The sequence below is a fragment of the Grammomys surdaster genome, unplaced genomic scaffold, assembly GCF_004785775.1.
Source record: "Grammomys surdaster isolate TR1022 unplaced genomic scaffold, NIH_TR_1.0 201, whole genome shotgun sequence".
Classification (NCBI taxonomy): domain Eukaryota; kingdom Metazoa; phylum Chordata; class Mammalia; order Rodentia; family Muridae; genus Grammomys; species Grammomys surdaster.
In genome coordinates this window covers 137,261-154,713 of record NW_021604646.1, presented here as the reverse complement: position 1 = coordinate 154,713, position 17,453 = coordinate 137,261, and the positions used below count along the sequence as shown (strand labels likewise).

Genomic DNA, 17,453 nt, shown 5'->3' with positions numbered 1-17,453 from the left:
AAGACATAGCAGCACAAGCATCTATAGTCGGCAATCAGGGAGAGATGGATGCGGCTGCTTCGCTTACCCAGTCCATTCAGTGTGGACCTTCTCATTTCTGTCAATGCTCTCTGGAAAAAAAAAAACGCAACAGACACCATCTCCAGAGGCATGTCTCCTAAACTGGTTCCAAATGCCCAAATCCTGGGTCAGTTAACCATCTATAGCAAATGATTTATTTCATTGTACACTCAGATAATTTAATTTTTAATATGGCCATGTTTAACAGCCACATCACAAATATTCCCCAATTCTAGCCAAGTCTTCAAAGCCATATTGGTATAAGTCAACTCCAGTACATCACTGGCGTGTCCCATTTTTGCAAGGGACAACAAGAGAAACCAAGGTTTCCTGGCACTCATTTCTGGGGTGGGGGGAGCTGTATGCATTTGTGTAAATCAACCTTAGGAATCCAATTAGGTCCATTTTAAAGATGAGATATTAACAACCCATGTCTTCTAAGGGAGAAAGACACTCTTTATTCTCAAATGGCAAGTGCATTACTAGGCTCCATTCTATGCATTGGGCACAGCTAAGAAAAGTCCATCACTGCCATGCCTGAAGTGATGTGGTAAAGAACTCACTGGTGACCAGTTCTTGTTTAAAACTTTGGTGTCACAGTTAGCATCCCTACTCAGCCCTCCACACATGTATGGTCAGCATACATGCATGCATCATAGTGTGAATGCACACACACAAGCTTGTACACTCATTTGTGCACACATACTGCCCATTCCCAGCTCATGTTGCCTGTTCTTCCTCAGATCAAGTCCAACGTGAACCGTCAGAATGCTAAGTACGTGCTCCAAGGAGACTTTGCTGGCAAGATCTTCGGGGTCGATGCTGACACGGGGGATGTGCTTGCCTATGAGAGGTTAGACCGGGAAAAGATCCCTGAGTACCTCCTTACTGCCCTCATTGTGGACAAGAATACCAACAAAAACCTGGAACAGCCCTCCAGCTTCACTGTCAAGGTGCATGACATAAATGACAATTGGCCTGTGTTTACACGCCAGGTATTCAACGCATCTGTGCCGGAGATGTCAGCTATAGGTATGTGCCTAGTCTTCCCTCTTTCTCTCTCCTCCCCTCCTCAACCCCAGCCTGAAGACACCTCTCCCATCAGCCACTTCAATGCTTAGGGTGGGCTCCAGTAAGCTCAAGAAAGTAGTTGTCATGCTCTCTTGGTGCCTTTACATGATTTCAAAATGTGTCCCTAAAGGCTAACCTCTGACCTAGTCCCAAACGAAACTCTGACCCTAATCATAGACGAGTTTTAATCATCATAATGTGCTGAGCACTGACTCATTATAGCCTGGGCCCTGATCCTGACCCCAGAGTGTGTCGTCACCCTAGATATGGGCTTAGGAGGTACTAGCCTGTCCTCATCCTGCTTCCAGAAGGTCCAGGGAAAGAGTGTGTGTCTCTCTACTCCTCTGTCTGAGATCTGAGCTCAAGGCCATGAAGCCAGACCTCCTTGAGGAAACCTAGGTCTCCAAAGGATGAGAAATGGGGTCTTGACCCCTATGGAGGATTTGCAGCACCCTTCCCAGTCCCACCTTCAGAAACTGAAAATCCACCCAGACATCACCTAAGTGATGTCTCTCGAACCCAAACATCTTCCCTTCTTCATTTCTCCCACAAACACACAAACCACCTGTTCTCTCTGCCTGCTTCATGACTGATCTGGCTGGGCTTACCCTTGCTGGCACTTTGTCCTCGTGATGGCCCCTCTGGCACAAAGCAGTCTTCATTCCTTCAGCTTGGGCAGTAGAAAGAGCAGCACCCCATCTACTCCCACCAGGAACTGGGATGAGGGCCACAGTCATGAGCAGATACACCAGAACTCTCTCTCCACAGGGACCTCTGTCATCCGTGTGACAGCAGTGGATGCAGATGACCCCACTGTGGCTGGCCACGCCACTGTCTTGTACCAAATCGTGAAAGGAAATGAGTATTTCGCCATTGATAATTCTGGTCTGTATGACTTAAACCTTTTGGGTGGGTACCTAGTTGGAGGGGTGGAGGAGGATCGTGAATATTGCAGGTGCCAATGTAGAAAGAACACTAACCTGATAGGTGTCACCAGCCATTGATCCAGAGAAGGAAGCAGACAAATGTCCAAAGCACATACTCAAGTCCAGAAAGAAAATCAGGGCTTTTTTTTCACCCAAGCATAGACCAGGACTCAACAGAACATACTGGTTGGAAGGTCTTTGTGCATGTTCAGAGACATCTGATTTGAATCCAGAACTGCTGCTTAGCCCTACAGCCCTTGGCCAAGTTAGCTAACACCTAAGAGCCTTACTTCCTTTGTCCAGAAGATAGGCATGCTCACACGCCCTTGCGCAGTAGCTGTGAAGTTGGAATTAGATTTAGCATAGGCACAGCCACATAATTTTTTTTTCGTGCCTTGTTAAGATAAAAAACTTTAGACCAATTAAATTTTATCGAGTTTAATTTTTGCAAAGAACAGTTCACAAATTGGGACACCCCAGAAGCCAAACAAGTTCAGAGAAACCCCAGGGCTGCCACATAGTTGGGTGATATTTATAGTGCAGAAAGAAAAAAAAAACCCTGCAATCTAGAAACAGCTCGGTCGGTTCCAGCTGGGGTGTCTGCCTTATTTGAATAGCTTTGAACAGGTGGCAGCCTATGATTAACTGAGGCACAGCTGCTGTGATTGGCTGAGCATACTCCAAAGTTAGGGCTTTAGTTTATTTACATGCTACTAGGTTGCAGTTCATCACAGGATTCAAGTCTGCAAGTACAGAAGGCTTCTCAGGCCATAAGTTGGTGTTTAGCAGATTTTTAAAACTGTAAGTACTGAACCTTGGAAGCAAGAAAGAAGGCCAGTTACTCAAGCCAGACACACTTGTCTTCCAGAAGATGAGCAAATGCATAGTGCAACTGGTACTTCTACGTGCACCAAGAGATACATCACTAATCCATCACAGCACTCTCGGCACTAAAAAGGGCAGTCATTTCTATGTATGTCAATACAGACATCATTAGTCAAGTACAGCATCAGCACTAAGACACGGCACAGCCAGTCAAGGCTGTGTACCAAGGCAGACATCACTAATCCATCTCACACTGAGCCTAGAATTGGCAGTATGGTCTTTCTCAACATAGCATTCTCTCTGGCTAGGAAAAATATTGGACTATACATTTGGCCAGCTTTTAGCCATACAGGGCAAGGTATGGAGTTAGTGGGCTATGGTTTTGGGGTTCTCAATCTCAGATATATAGTGGAGTCACCTGTGTCATTCTGAAAGGATCTGAGCATTCAGATTTTCTCAAGGCTCCTCAGATAACACAATCCCTGTTGGGACACTTTCTTTTCAGGACTCATTTTCACAAAGGCCAAAAATTTGGACAGAGAGACACGGGCTGAATACAAGATCGTGGTGGAAACACAGGATGCCCAGGGTCTTCGGGGAGAGTCAGGCACAGCCACTGTGCTGATCAAACTGGAAGACATCAATGACAACTTCCCCATCTTTACTCAGTGTAAGCCCCTCCCATAGGCCTTTAAGTAGACAGGGGCTGAGACCATCCAGGTTCAGTGATTTGGGAGCCACTCAGAGAGTGCTCCAAATCTCTCTACTCCTTGCTATATCCCAGGACACTTCTGAAGCCAGGGTATAGAGACCCTGATGCATCTTAATGCATCGCTCTCAAGGTCTCTCAACTGTCCGATGTGAGTCCCTTCACAGACCAGATTTTAAAAAAAAAAAATTACAGCCCTGCTGATGGCACTGCAATGCTTCAAGTCCCACTGTGAGACAGAAGCAATTTCATTGAGAACCTCTGAGACTGAAGGCCCAGCTATAAAATCCCAGAGAATAGGGTACAACCAAAGCCTGGTATAAACATATCCACAAATTGATTTTCTCTTTAGAAACTGTCAAGAGCTTTTCCTGGGCCCTGGGTGAGAGTAGAGAGGAAAAGTAAGTCGGTGTGTTCATTGAACCCACTAGCTATGTGGAAATACAGGCCTCAGCTGCCCCTGAATTATCTAGTTCTGACGTAGCTCTGTTGCTTCCTTAAGGCAAGATTTGTCTCTCTTGTCTATTGATGTTCCAATGTACAGAAGGAGCTAACTCCCTGCTAGCTTGACAGATGGACAAAAGGCAAGATAGGCCTCCTTACCTTGAGACCCAGAATCACACAATCGTAAGCTTCTTGACTGTTTTCTGTAGCAAAATATTCTTTGATACCCAGATAGGGCATTACATGCCTGTGACCCTAGCATTCAAGAGACAGAGACAGGAGACTTGCAAATTCAAACCCAGCCTCTATCTCAAAATTCCAAAGGCTAGGGGTATAGTTCAGTAAGAGCATGATTGCCTAGCCTGGGTAAGACCCTTGGTGTGTGTGTGTGTGTGTGTGTGTGTGTGTGTGTGAGAGAGAGAGAGAGAGAGAGAGAGAGAGAGAGAGAGAGAGAATATGAAGGGACAATCGTCTCATCTATCTCATTAACTCTTTTCGGTATCCTGTGCTCATCAGCTACATACACATTTTCGGTGCCTGAAGACATCCGTGTGGGCAAGCCTTTGGGCTTTCTGTCTGTTGAGGACCCAGATGAGCCTCAGAATCGGATGACCAAGTACAGCATCATGCAGGGCGAGTACAGGGACACCTTCACCATTGAGACAGACCCCAAACGTAATGAGGGTATCATCAAACCCACGAAGGTATGTAGACCTATAGAACTGAACCAATCCGTGGGCTGTGGAGTTTGTGGTATCCAACAGATACTCAGGGATCACTTCTGAGCCACGGGCCATTGAAGGAGAATGTTCTTGTACAGCTCAGAGCTGGCCACGAGTTCATGGAGACTATAAGCCACAGTCTCATCCTGAATTGTTCCAGAGATAGAGCAGAGGCAAGACTCTGGATGTGAAATGTTTATTTGGGCAGTAATCCCTAGAAGCCTCAGGAGCAGGGATAGGTGTCAATCATTGACGAACAGGTACAAGTGGGGCCCAGACCCTTGGTGGCTATATAGAGCATGTCTCAGAGTTACAACAGGAAGATCAGGCTCTGGGGTAAGCAACCACAACAAACAACACTTGTTCTAGTCTCATTTCTCACGCTATAATAGAACAACCTTGACCAAAAGCAACTTTGGAGAAGAAGGGGTGCATTTGATTTACAATTCCAAGTTGAGTCCATTGTTAAGGAAAAGTCACGATGGCAGGAACTTGAGACAATTGGTCACATGACAACCACAGTCAAAAGCAAAAGGAACTGAATGCATTCATACTTTCTGTCTGTGGCTTTGGCTATCAGCTAGCTTTCTCTTCTCATACAGTTCAGGACCAGGCCTAGGGAATGGTGCTGCCCACAAAGGGCTGGGTCTTCCTACATCAATTAACAATCGAGATAATCCCCCACAGAGAAGCCCATATGTAACCTGATCTAGGCAATTCCTCAGTTGAGGTTCCCTTCTCAGGTGATTTCAGATTGTACAGCAAGTTGACATTTAAAAACTCATCAGCACTATGCCCCCCAACATTAACTCCCTGTGCCCCAACAGTAGTAGTCTATCAGTATACATGTAAAGAATGTATACCTGAGGGCACAAGTAACCATGGACAGTAGCTGCTGCTGGCAGCAAGCAGTCTGACTGACTGAATCCAGAAGAAGAGGGAAAAGAGCTTTCATGCTTCTAGAATTTTCAGGTAGAGGACTGGGAACACACAGACAGACACCAGAGTCCACAAAGCTCTCAGACAGTGGGAAGATAGACATACAAACAACAATAACAAAAAAAATGTAACTGGTATATTCAAGGCTGCACAATAATGCCAGACAGGAAGGTGTTGCCTCTGTCTGGAGTACTTTCTGAGAGCATCTCTTAGTACCTACTTAATAGCAAGCTGCTACTCCTTCCTCGGGATGAACAGGAAGAAATTTGCTAGGCAGACAAACACAGGAGAAGCATCTTGAGCAAACCAGGAAAGGCACTACCTTTGAATACAGCCACTAGGTCATTGCCTCCTTGAGAGGAGGACTGGGGCTGGGCATGTCCTTGATTCATAGAACCAGACCAGGTACAGAGGCTGGGCTGGTAAAATAAAAAGCACTGATGTCAGTGACCATACTTCCCGCCCATGCAGCCCCTGGACTATGAACACATCCAGCAGTACACATTCTACATTGAGGCCACGGACCCCACTATCAGATTCGAATACCTGAGCAGAACTGCAGGCAAAAACAAAGCCAAGGTCATCATCAACGTCCTAGACGTGGATGAGCCTCCTGTCTTCCTGCGACGTTTCTACCACTTCCAGCTGCCAGAAAACCAGAAGAAACCACGGATCGGCACTGTGGTGGCCAAAGACCCTGACAAGGCTCAGCGCAGCATCGGGTAAGGAAGTGGTGGGAATCAAGCGATAGTGCCATGGTGATCATGGCATGGACACTCTTATGTCTGATGACCTGAGACCAAGGCTCAGAGAAGGATACAGTCTCACAAAACCTCCATGGAAAGATGCTGAAGCTAGACCCTGGCTCTTTCCACTACCACCCTTCTCCCGCCAGCTCCTGTCTGGTCTATCTTGTCTGATCCAGGCCATCCTCTGTTCTTTAAAGGACTTTGAACCTTAACTCATGTAGTTCCTGTCTAATGAGGCCATCAAGCAGGAATGGCTTTTCTGAAGCCCCCTCACCAAAACTAGTTTAGAGATGTGTCTCCCAAGACACAAAGTCAGAGTGTTGCTTTCACTTGGTGAAACTACACATTTCTATAAAGAGATCTATGGTAGGTCCTGCTCCCACCGGGTTCTCATGTGGGATGAGTATCCTTCCCTTCATGGCCACACGAACTGACCGATGCACAGATGCTGTGTTCGTTATTACCGTTTGTGTTCTTCCTGTCCTTTGCTTTGGATCATGTTCTGCACAGTTCATCAGTACTTATTCCTAGCTCGTTTTCCATTGCTACAACTTTATAGCATGGGCTGGATAATTTATGAACTGCAGAGCTTTATTTATCTTAAGGGTCTAAGGCTTGGAAATCCGAAGGGCATGGTGCCAGCCCCTGATTGCCATCTAATGAAGTCTTACTTGCTGCAAATTGGTGAGATCTAGTGAGCTTGCCAGTGTAGGTCTTTCTTTGTCTTCTTACAAAGCCACTAATCCATGGTGGGGACCCCACCCTCGTGATCTAATACGAATTATAATTACCCCCCAAGAACTTAATCTCTGAATGCCACAAATACATGCATCTGTGGGTACAGTTTCTAATATGTGGACCTTGGAGGGTGTGGAACGAGAGATTCGACCCTGTGTCCTTGTTCCTCTGTCTTAACTAGATATCCCTCCTCTAGCCTCTGGGACAAAGGGAATACATAGACCTGCTCAGACTTCCTGGAGTCATATAATAGTTGGTAGTAAGCATGAATTCAGTCCAATCTGATTTTATCCCACACATGAAACCAGCTGTGACAGGCCTGTTGACTAAACATCATTGTTTCCCCACTGCTGTTATATATTTGACTTCTTACATACAGTTGACCCTACCTCTGAATTCCCCACTTTGCCTGTTCCTCTGTGACACTCTGCTTTAGTGGAAGTGCTTTCTGCTGAGTTTTACCCTGTCTAACAGGAGCCCTTCTCTCTTCATTTTTTATCTAATCTGAAATGACCATTCTTTCACATGAATATTTTAATCCCACCTGGCCTTGAACTGCCCTAATCCTATCTCTGCCTCTTTAGTACCAAAATTACAGGGTACATTCCACCACACTTGGCTTCATAAGAATAATGTTAATATAGTTTTTAAAAATATTTACATCCTAATGAGGTATTTTTTTATTTGATTATTTTTTTAAAAAAAATTCTTTATTTATTCTGTGTGTAAAGGGTGGTACATGCCACAGCACGAACGTGGAGGTCAGAGGTCACTTATGGGAGTCAGTTCTCTCCTTGGACCATGAGAGTCAGGGATTAGAACTCAGAGTATCAGGCTTGGCCATAGATACCCTTGCCCACTGAGCCATTTTGATGGCCCAAGAGTTGATTTAATATATCGATTTTGGAAAATCTTTGTTTATTTACAATACTAGCATTGGTCAAGAGACTCCCAAGCACCCTACTTTTCGGGCCACATCCCCAGGCCTCTGTGACCTCCCCCTGCCCCGCCATTTTCAGACAGGGTCTTACTAAATGACCCAATCTAGCCATGAACTCACTTGATAGCCCAGGCAGATCTTGAGATTCTTCCTCAGATTCCTGGAACTGCAGGCCAGTGTCACCAGGCCTAGCAGTATCAGGTCTTCATGTTGAGAACAAAACAAGCCTTTCCCATTTGAGTCTACCTCATACATCTGGGGACCTGATTTCACTCTCATCTATTCCACGGGATTTATGATTATAATCTTGGCTGTTTCTTTGGTTGAAGACTTTATTGACTTGGGATTGTTTGGTTTTCTTGTACTAGTGCTGTGGGGATTGGGGGGGGTGGTCTACTATGTTCTGGGATATAATACAGTTGTGTTGCGCCCATTTTTACTGAAATATCAATACTTCTGTCTTATTTATTTTAATTTTTCTGTCCAGTTAACTAAGACTTACCACAGTTTTGCCTTCATTAATGTCCTATAACTTCTTTTTCCAGTGCAAGGGATAGAAGCAAGGGTCTGTAACCCTTTGCATCTGTAACATGAAGCCAGTGCTCCACAGCTCAGCTCAGGACCTGCAATTTTGCAACCCTGTGAAATCAGCTAGTTTGTCCTTCTTTTGCTTTTGGTCCCCAATGCCACACCATATGATGTTACGCTTGCCCGTCCTGTTTGTATGTTATTTCTGTTTGATAAATTCTGCAACTTTTACCTCTGACTTTTCTAGATTGCATGACTTTAAGCTATCTCTTGAAAGCAGCACGTGGTTGGGATGCCTTTTTAATCTCAACAGAGATAGTTTGTGTTCAGCCTGCTTGCTGTTTTCACCGTCTGTGCTGGGCTTGATCTAGCGTGCCTTGCTCTATATTTCCTACTTCTCAAATCAGGTTTCCTCTTGCTCCTCATCTTTCTATAACCCTTCTTTTTTCCCTCATAGACATTTGACCACAGATTTACTTCTGTCTACAAAATCTCAAATGTTTTCTAGTTAAAAGCATCAGTCACAGATGAACCAACACCTTCATTCCAGTTCCTCCCAAACTAGGTTTTTCCTTTTGATTAGGACATCTCTTAAAGCTTCAAAATGATTTCTTCTTTGCATAATCAGAACTCGACTTTGTGAATGCTGTATTTCATAAGTAATAATGACATAGTTACAAACACATATACAATCATCCTTTGCCTTTTAATTTTAATGACTCTTGGCTATGCTTGTGCAATCTTCAGGTCATAGAGACATCTCTTCAAAAGTTCCATTAGTGTGTTCTAGCATTCACCTTCAGGGAAACATCTGGAGTGGGACTAATTTCCCTTTCTTCTTAGAGAATTTGCTTTTTGTTCATGAGAGTCTGAACCCTTTTGTTTCCTCACACTGCTGGAACATTTGAAGGACTATCAGCACATGCCTAACTATTGTTATATTTTTATAATTATGCCCAAATATTGCTTATTCTGTAGACTCAGACCTTCTTCCAATCAAAAAATGTATCATATTTTGTATTGCATCTTCTTTTTTGTCATGGCTTTTCAGTAGTAGCAACAATCTTCACATACACACACTCTAGCTGCGGTGTTTTAAAGTTACATACATAGTTTAAAATGTACCTGGGTGGAGTCTCAGGTACCCCATCCAATCATAAGATAGCCACATCCTTCAGGTCGAGCATCATTCTGCTCACGTGTACATGTGCAGGTCCACTCACTCTGGGTGGTAAGAATAGGAAACATTAATAGGAGTGTGGGGAAGGATACAGAGGTCAAATCCTGAAGTGCCTTTTCTGTCAAGCTGAGGACTTTGGAAACAACAAAGGACAAGGAAATCCATGAATCTCTTTCTCCTGACAGATACTCCATCCGCAAGGCCAGTGACAAAGGCCAATTCTTCAGAATAACCAAACAGGGTGACATCTATAATGAGAAAGAACTGGACAGAGAAACCTATCCCTGGTATAACCTGACTGTGGAGGCCAACGAACTGGATTCTAGGGGTGAGTGGCTCCACCTTCCAGGGTATCTGGGGTCTTCTTTTTCCCTCATTCTTTCAAAACTGACATGACTCATCATTTTGGACCTCTAAATGTATTCTAAATCCCTGGGGAAGTATTCTCTGGCTAGGATATGTTGACCTTCCGTTTCTGAATGTGCTCCTTGGACCACCGTCATAGAGAGCACCCACAACCTTGTTGGGAGTACAGAATAATAGACTACCACCCTAGACTGAATGCATCATAGTTTAAGAAGCTCTGTGATGCAACAGACTCTTTAGACATGTCTGTGATAAGATTCAGTGAAGGCACCTGCTCCACACAGACTTTCCAAGGGTTTGGTCCAGAGAACACAGAGAGACTCGAAGGCTGTGCATGAGCCAAATGCTGCATGATTCTTAATGTTAAATGCACTTAGTAAACACTCTTGTGCACAAAAAGTTATGTGTGCACCAGTGAAAGAGCCAAGAAGCAGCTCTCAACTGTAGAGATTATAAGGTTCTGCCTCAATTGGTGTAAATTCTGACAGATGCAAGGGGAGTTGTAACAATCACCCAACAAAATAGTGTTCGCTTTCCCATGGCAACCAAGTCCCTTGGGGGTTCCTGAGAGGGCACATTACTTAAATAAGTGTATGGTTATGTGTCTGATTGCATTGTTCTAATCAGTTGTATCCGTTTGCTTGATTTATTCACTAACTTATTTTTTAGTAACCTCTTAAGATGCGCTGAGGAATGGTTAGCTCTTGAATTCTTATAAGCATGTTTGCTTGCATATGAAAGTCCACCCCCCCCCCCATGGTGTCCTTCTCAAAACTCCTTCCATGAGCAACACCATCCTTGGCCTTTCCTCCTGAAAAACAAAAATGGCCTCCACCACACATTGCCCCAGGACTGTCCACCCAAACATCTTCAGAGGCCAACATCAGCTGAGTCCCAGATGATAGCAAGCTGTCTCCCCTACAGGTAACCCCGTAGGTAAAGAATCCATTGTGCAAGTTTACATTGAAATTTTGGATGAGAATGACAACGCCCCGGAATTTGCCCAGCCCTATGAACCTAAAGTGTGTGAGAATGCTGCCCAGGGCAAGGTGAGTTGGCCTCACGTGGGGGAGATGAGGGCAGGGCAGTGTGTTTTCAGGTAGATGACGTGGAAGAACACCTTCCTGTCCACCTAGAGTTTCCTGATCTTAAAGTAACTACATAATAGCCCTGAATAAAATGCTATTCCCATTTTATAGGAGGAGAAATGAAGGCTCTGGGAGTGTCTGAAGAGTAGGTCAGGGATAAGTGAGTGCAGGATGGTAGTATACAAAGTGGCTTTGGGGAGACCATCATAGGTGCCACATGTGACAGGCAGCCATGGTTCTGTCTAAACCCGTCCTTGAACCCCCAAAGCACACTGATCATTCCCCTGTCTCTCACATTCCAGCTGGTAGTACAGATCTCTGCAACAGACAAGGACGTGGTGCCAGTAAACCCAAAGTTCAAGTTTGCCCTGAAGACCGAGGACAGCAACTTCACCCTCATAAACAACAACGGTAAGCCTCAGAGCTGGCAATTGGTTCTTAGAAGGTCAGAGGTGTCAGTTAAGACTCTTAAAGCACTAAGATCAAGTACTAGACCAACATGGGGTGACGGGTCTCCAAAGGGTGTTTCAAATTATGGGGTGGGTATTCTGTACAACTTTCATCATATAGATTGTACAGTTGGTCTGTGTTGTAGTTGCAAACACCTGGTCAGGCTTCATGGTCTATAGGACATGGTCCAGAGGGTCACCATTACCCTGAAGAGGCTTCATTGAAGAGAAACACAGAATGGATACAGGGATGCAGGCAGCCAGCTCAGTCCAACCTATTCAAAAGCTCCTTCTAATAATGTTTGGGATCATTCCAAAGAGCCCAAACAGGAAATAGGAAGTCATGAACCCAAGGGCTGCAATGAGCTTTGTTGCAGTTCATCTAGAACAGGTATCTACCATAAAGTGTTCCCTGAACAGGATTTGATCCGCCAATCACATCTTATCACAGCTCATCTATTCAGCCAATCAAAGCCCAGAGAGTCTTGTGAGGTCAGCAGTGGCCAGAAAGAGGTCTGGTGAAGATCCACTTGTTAGAGAGATGACCCCAAGCTGATTTAATTCCATCTGAAAGTGGCCAGGTTTCCACAGCCTCTGCAACTTTCAAAGAAAGATATACACCCCTGGATATGACTATAGCAAACTGGTCACCTGAGCATGGGAAGAAATCTCCCTGTTCCTTACTGATGACACAGTGAGGGCCCTGTACTGAAGCAGCCCATTGTTATCCTTGGGGAAGACTAGGGAAGAGGGTCCCTGAGAGTGAGGGGCATATACAGAAGATCAGCCACAGACCCATCAAGCAAGATGAACACCATGGCCTACAGAATGAGGAAGGTAGCCATGCTGTGCTGACAGTTGATGACGTAACTCAATACTCAGAAAATATCATTGCAAAAACACCCGTTATCCCATTCCCACTGTGTACCTTGAACGAACTAAGAACTGGGATCCATTATGGAAAGTTTCGGAGCTACCCCACACACATACCCCATATGTGCAACAGGATGCGCTCGAGTCTGTTGTTCTCAGAGTCGTTTGCATACCAGTGGTCTGCATATCAGAGTCTCTCATTTCTCCCAGTTTGCTCTTGGCTGTGTGGCTGAGTCAGTCCTCTGACCATTGGTGTTACAACCTCCCAGGAACCTACAAAAGGCAGATCAGCTCTCCTTTGTCTACAGCCACCTAATAGCAGCAGCAGCAGCAGCGTGTGTGTGTGTGTGTGTGTGTGTGTGTGTGTGTGTGATGAAAAGGAACGGTCTGACAATCAGGCTGTTTATAAAGGTCCCTGGAGGAGCCTTTTGTTCAGTAAACCAATGGTTAGCGCTGGGGATAGGGGATATCGGCACAGAAACTGGTTCTCGGCTGCAGAATGCCCTGGGACATCCTCTCTCAATGGCAAATGGGAGTACCACTGGGGAACCAGGATTGTAAGCCTCCTTTGCAATGATTCAAAGGTGGCATAAAGAAGTTAGTCTGGTGCAAGGAGGAAAAAAGCATTCTTTTCCCGGGGTGCGTGAGAGAGGGAGAGAGGGAGAAAGGGAGAGAAGAAGAGAGGGACAGAGGGACAGAGGGACAGAGAGAGAAAGAGTGGCGGGGGGAGGCTTGAAACAATACAGCAATGAGCTGAGCAAAAGCCTCTATTGAGATGGGATTGGAGAAGGTGGTGATATGTGCCCACTGACCACCGAAACACAAAGTTGGGGTTTAACATGCTGACTGAGCCGTTCTTTTAGGCTAGGTCAAAGCAGCTGCCCAAGTACGTCCTCTGCAGAGGGACAAGCCTATGCTCAGGGGACCCAAAGATGAGGCAGGGAACAAAGCAGGCAATGAAATCACCCAGAAAGAGGCAGCTTCCCCCGCCATGGGACAGGAGGGCAGATGCTCCTGGCAGAGCCTCACTCTGTGGTCTTGGTGTTTGCAGACAATACGGCCAACATCACAGTCAAGTATGGGCAGTTTAATCGGGAGCATACCAAGTTCCACTACCTGCCAGTGCTCATCTCAGACAATGGAGTGCCCAGCCTGACTGGAACCAGCACACTAACAGTGGGTGTATGCAAGTGCAACGAACACGGCGAGTTCACCTTCTGTGAGGAGATGGCCGCCCAGGCGGGTGTCAGCATCCAGGCACTGGTGGCCATCTTTCTCTGCATCCTCACCATCACAGGTCAGTGTCTCATGGGACAGGGAGGTGACATCAAGAGGGCTTCACAGAAGAGACAGGGTTCTGGCCCGATCCTGCACCACTCTGGAGCCCACAGTTCTTGTATGTATAGGATACAGAGATATAGATGTAGAACCCCACCAACCTGGAGCTTAATGGGGCAAGGGAAAGGAGGGATGAGCCACAGGATCATTGTTTAAGCTAACTCCATTTCAAAATAACCTCAGGCCGGTGTGTATCTCAGCGGCAGAGTACGTTAGCATGCGTCAAGCACCAGGTTCAATATTGCCTTTTCAAAAAGAAAAAGAAAAGAATCTATACTTGACATTCATTCATTTGCTAAATATATTTTGAGTGCTTATTATATTCTGAGTGTTGTTTGGGGCACTGGTGTACATTAAAACAGTTGTCTGTTGATAGTACTCATTTATTTTGAGACAAGCTCCTTGGCTGCCCTGGAACTCACTCTGAAGAGCACCTGGGCCTCCAATTCACTTGCCTTCACCCTCAGAGGGCTGGGACTAAACCTGAGTGCCACCACTCCTGGCTTTAATTGTTTCTAAAATTCCTTTATAACGGAACGTTTTGAGACTTCTAGCTTGGAATGTCACTAGGGGATTTCTTTTGCTTTTATAGAATTCCTCCAGGTTTAGTTTCTCTTTTGTTTTGCATTTTTTTTGTTTAGTTTTGTTTTTTACTTTTTTTTTCTGAGCCTTGTCACTTTCAGGGGCACTTTAGGGTCACCTAGGTCTGGCATTTCCCAAGAAACAGACCTCAGACAAGGATTTGTGAAGGGCAAGCTGACAGAAAAGGTGTGTTCGCCAGCCTCATCCCCCAGGGACACCAGGAAATTTCCTGTTAGCATTAGCACCCAGCAGAGTCTGGCTTCTCCAGTCAAGGGATAACGGATGTTCCTTCTAGAAAGTACTTTCTCTATGCTGTACCAGCCCTGTGGGATACACTGAGAGGCTAGGATCCCATGAGGCACAGGCAGCCATTGTCCAGGCCTCTGAACTTCCCACTGTGTGAGTTCATTTCCTGGACTTCTGTGCCAGAGACATTAGAAACCAACTTCTTTTTCATAAATAATAATAATAGCAAAAGCATTGATGCCAGTACAGAATCTCATCATCATCTTCCCCAAATACCAGTGTCACAGAGCAATCAATGTATCCACTCTGCAGACAGGAAAACTGAGACTTGGGGAGGCCATGCTCACTGTTTGTATTTAACAGATTAGTACCTAACTCAAGGCTAGAAATACAGAGGAAATGGCTTGAGTGTCATTGAAGGAGCTCTCTGCCACAGCTCAAGGATCAGGGGGCCTTCCCACACCCATTCCCACCCAGACTTCAGTAGGGTCAATATTATGCTACTGACTTACATTTTGGACCAAATCAAATCTGTTCACCCAGTCATGGTAGTGGCCCAGGGGGTCAGGGCTGATCCCATGGACCTGTCTGACCCACATCTGTTGCTCTGACCTGCAGTGATCACCTTGCTTATCTTCCTGCGGAGGCGGCTCCGGAAGCAGGCTCATGCACATAGCAAGAGTGCGCTTGAGATTCACGAGCAGCTGGTCACCTATGACGAGGAGGGCGGTGGCGAGATGGACACCACCAGCTACGACGTGTCAGTGCTTAATTCTGTGCGTAATGGCTCCACCAAGCCCCTACGGTCCACGATGGACGCCCGGCCAGCCGTGTACACGCAGGTGCAGAAGCCGCCGCGCCTGGCACCTGGAATGCACGGAGGGCCCAGGGAGATGGCCACCATGATCGAGGTGAAGAAAGAAGAAGCAGACAATGACGGCGGTGGCCCCCCCTACGACACACTGCACATCTATGGCTACGAAGGTGCAGAGTCCATCGCAGAGTCCCTCAGCTCCCTGAGCACCAATTCCTCCGACTCTGACATCGACTATGACTTCCTCAACGACTGGGGACCCAGGTTCAAGATGCTGGCTGAGCTGTATGGCTCGGATCCCCAGGACGAGCTCATCATCTAGGGTTTCTGGTCTTTGGGCCTGGGGACCCAATCTCATTGCAACCTGGATCAGACACCTGACACTGCCTTCCCTGTTTTCTAAGGAGTGACATAGACTCTCCAGCCCTTGACTGTGGGTATCAAAGACCCTTCCATCTCCAAGGTAGCAAATTCCAGGTCCCTTAAATATCCAGGGACAGAGACATATCTTATCGATGGCCTCTCCAAAAACTAGAAAAGTGAGGCTACTATTCTATCTGGGCTCCCACCCTGTCCCCCTCATACATACACACCCCAATCTATTCCAGACCTCCTGTCCCTTCAAAACTGCCAAGCAAACTGACTATGCTGAACTTCTAGTCTTCCCCAAGGGTCCCTGACTGTAAGGCTGTCTGTCTGAAGGTAGAAGACTGAATAGCATGTGCTATGTATGGGACAGGACTCTCGAGCCCAATCCAGAGGGAGGCTGTAACTGATCCATCATGCCTGTTCTCAGGGGACCCAGCACTGCTTTCCCTCCCTCACACCTACCCCAATGCCCAGCTACTCCCCAGCCCCTCCCCAGGCCTGTCCAGGGAGGAAGGAGACTGTCAGCAGCTCCTGACCTTGGATCCTAAGGTGATCCGGCAGGCCTGCAGCCCCATTTACTGCTTTACTGAGCAATGACCCATTCCGTCAACTTCAGGGAAATGGCTTGTCGATGTTGAAGCAACTGTGAATTCACCCAGGAAGGACTGTGGAGACCATAGGTGACAGGTCATAGAGCAAGGATAGCCTCCAACCCACTCACCCAGAAGAGCTAAGAAGCCCCTCTGCCACTCAACCCTGTCAGGGTTGCCTGTGGGAGGCAGCTGCCTCGCCTGGTCACTCACCCTTCCTTTTCTTTTGCTGTCTGATGGTCTCTTGGAAGCTGCCAAGATGCAGCCTCCGCAAGCTTGGCCAATGCCCCAAAGCAAATGTAACTGTATCACAGAGCCGCTATGCCACTTGCCTTTTGCCTGGTTGCCACATCTCAGGGAATGAACCCCACCCCCAGGGAACACCTTGCAGAATGCAAGACCCCCTGCCCTTTCCAGGAGCAGTGGCATCTCTGCATCTCTCCCTTGGAGGGAATTGAGTAACTTTCCACTGAGTCACGGCTGGAGGAAGGGGCATTCAGACACAAAGAGGTCCAGGTGAGGCAGAAGCGTGCCTTCAGCTCACTTTCCTTTGTGGAACCCTCCCCCAACAAGGCCTCTCTGCAGGGGACTATAGATAGCACTGGCAATTGTCTAATCAATAATTAGTTTCTCTTAATTTTTTTTTTTACTAATGACACTTATAAGCCTCTAGTTCTCACCAACATATAATAAGATTTGTTGCGTAATAAGCAGTTTGCTATTTAGGTTAACAATTTTTTTTAATTCAGGTTTCTTAGTTAGAGGAACAATTCCTATAAGTTTGTATTTCCTTCTGTAGCGATTGCTGTAGGCTGATGACTGTTAGTCACCCTGGTGCATGAGATGTACTGTACCTTTTTTTTATATATCTAAATAAAGACATCTTGAAGTTCTTCCTTTTTCTAGA

General features: G+C 46.1%; 1 protein-coding gene across 2 annotated transcripts in view; it reads left to right on the top strand.

The window, feature by feature from the left end:
• Nucleotides 1-17,453, top strand: part of Cdh5 (cadherin 5) — a 40,216-nt gene extending 22,763 nt beyond the window's left edge. For both annotated transcript variants that reach the window (XM_028770402.1, XM_028770403.1), the window contains exons 3-12: nucleotides 804-1,092; nucleotides 1,900-2,016; nucleotides 3,388-3,552; nucleotides 4,552-4,739; nucleotides 6,168-6,418; nucleotides 10,017-10,159; nucleotides 11,122-11,246; nucleotides 11,588-11,696; nucleotides 13,659-13,904; nucleotides 15,392-17,453. In XM_028770402.1, coding sequence (XP_028626235.1) covers nucleotides 804-1,092; nucleotides 1,900-2,016; nucleotides 3,388-3,552; nucleotides 4,552-4,739; nucleotides 6,168-6,418; nucleotides 10,017-10,159; nucleotides 11,122-11,246; nucleotides 11,588-11,696; nucleotides 13,659-13,904; nucleotides 15,392-15,909 — 2,151 coding nt within the window. In that variant the 3' untranslated portion in view covers nucleotides 15,910-17,453. The remainder of the gene's footprint in view (nucleotides 1-803; nucleotides 1,093-1,899; nucleotides 2,017-3,387; nucleotides 3,553-4,551; nucleotides 4,740-6,167; nucleotides 6,419-10,016; nucleotides 10,160-11,121; nucleotides 11,247-11,587; nucleotides 11,697-13,658; nucleotides 13,905-15,391) is intronic.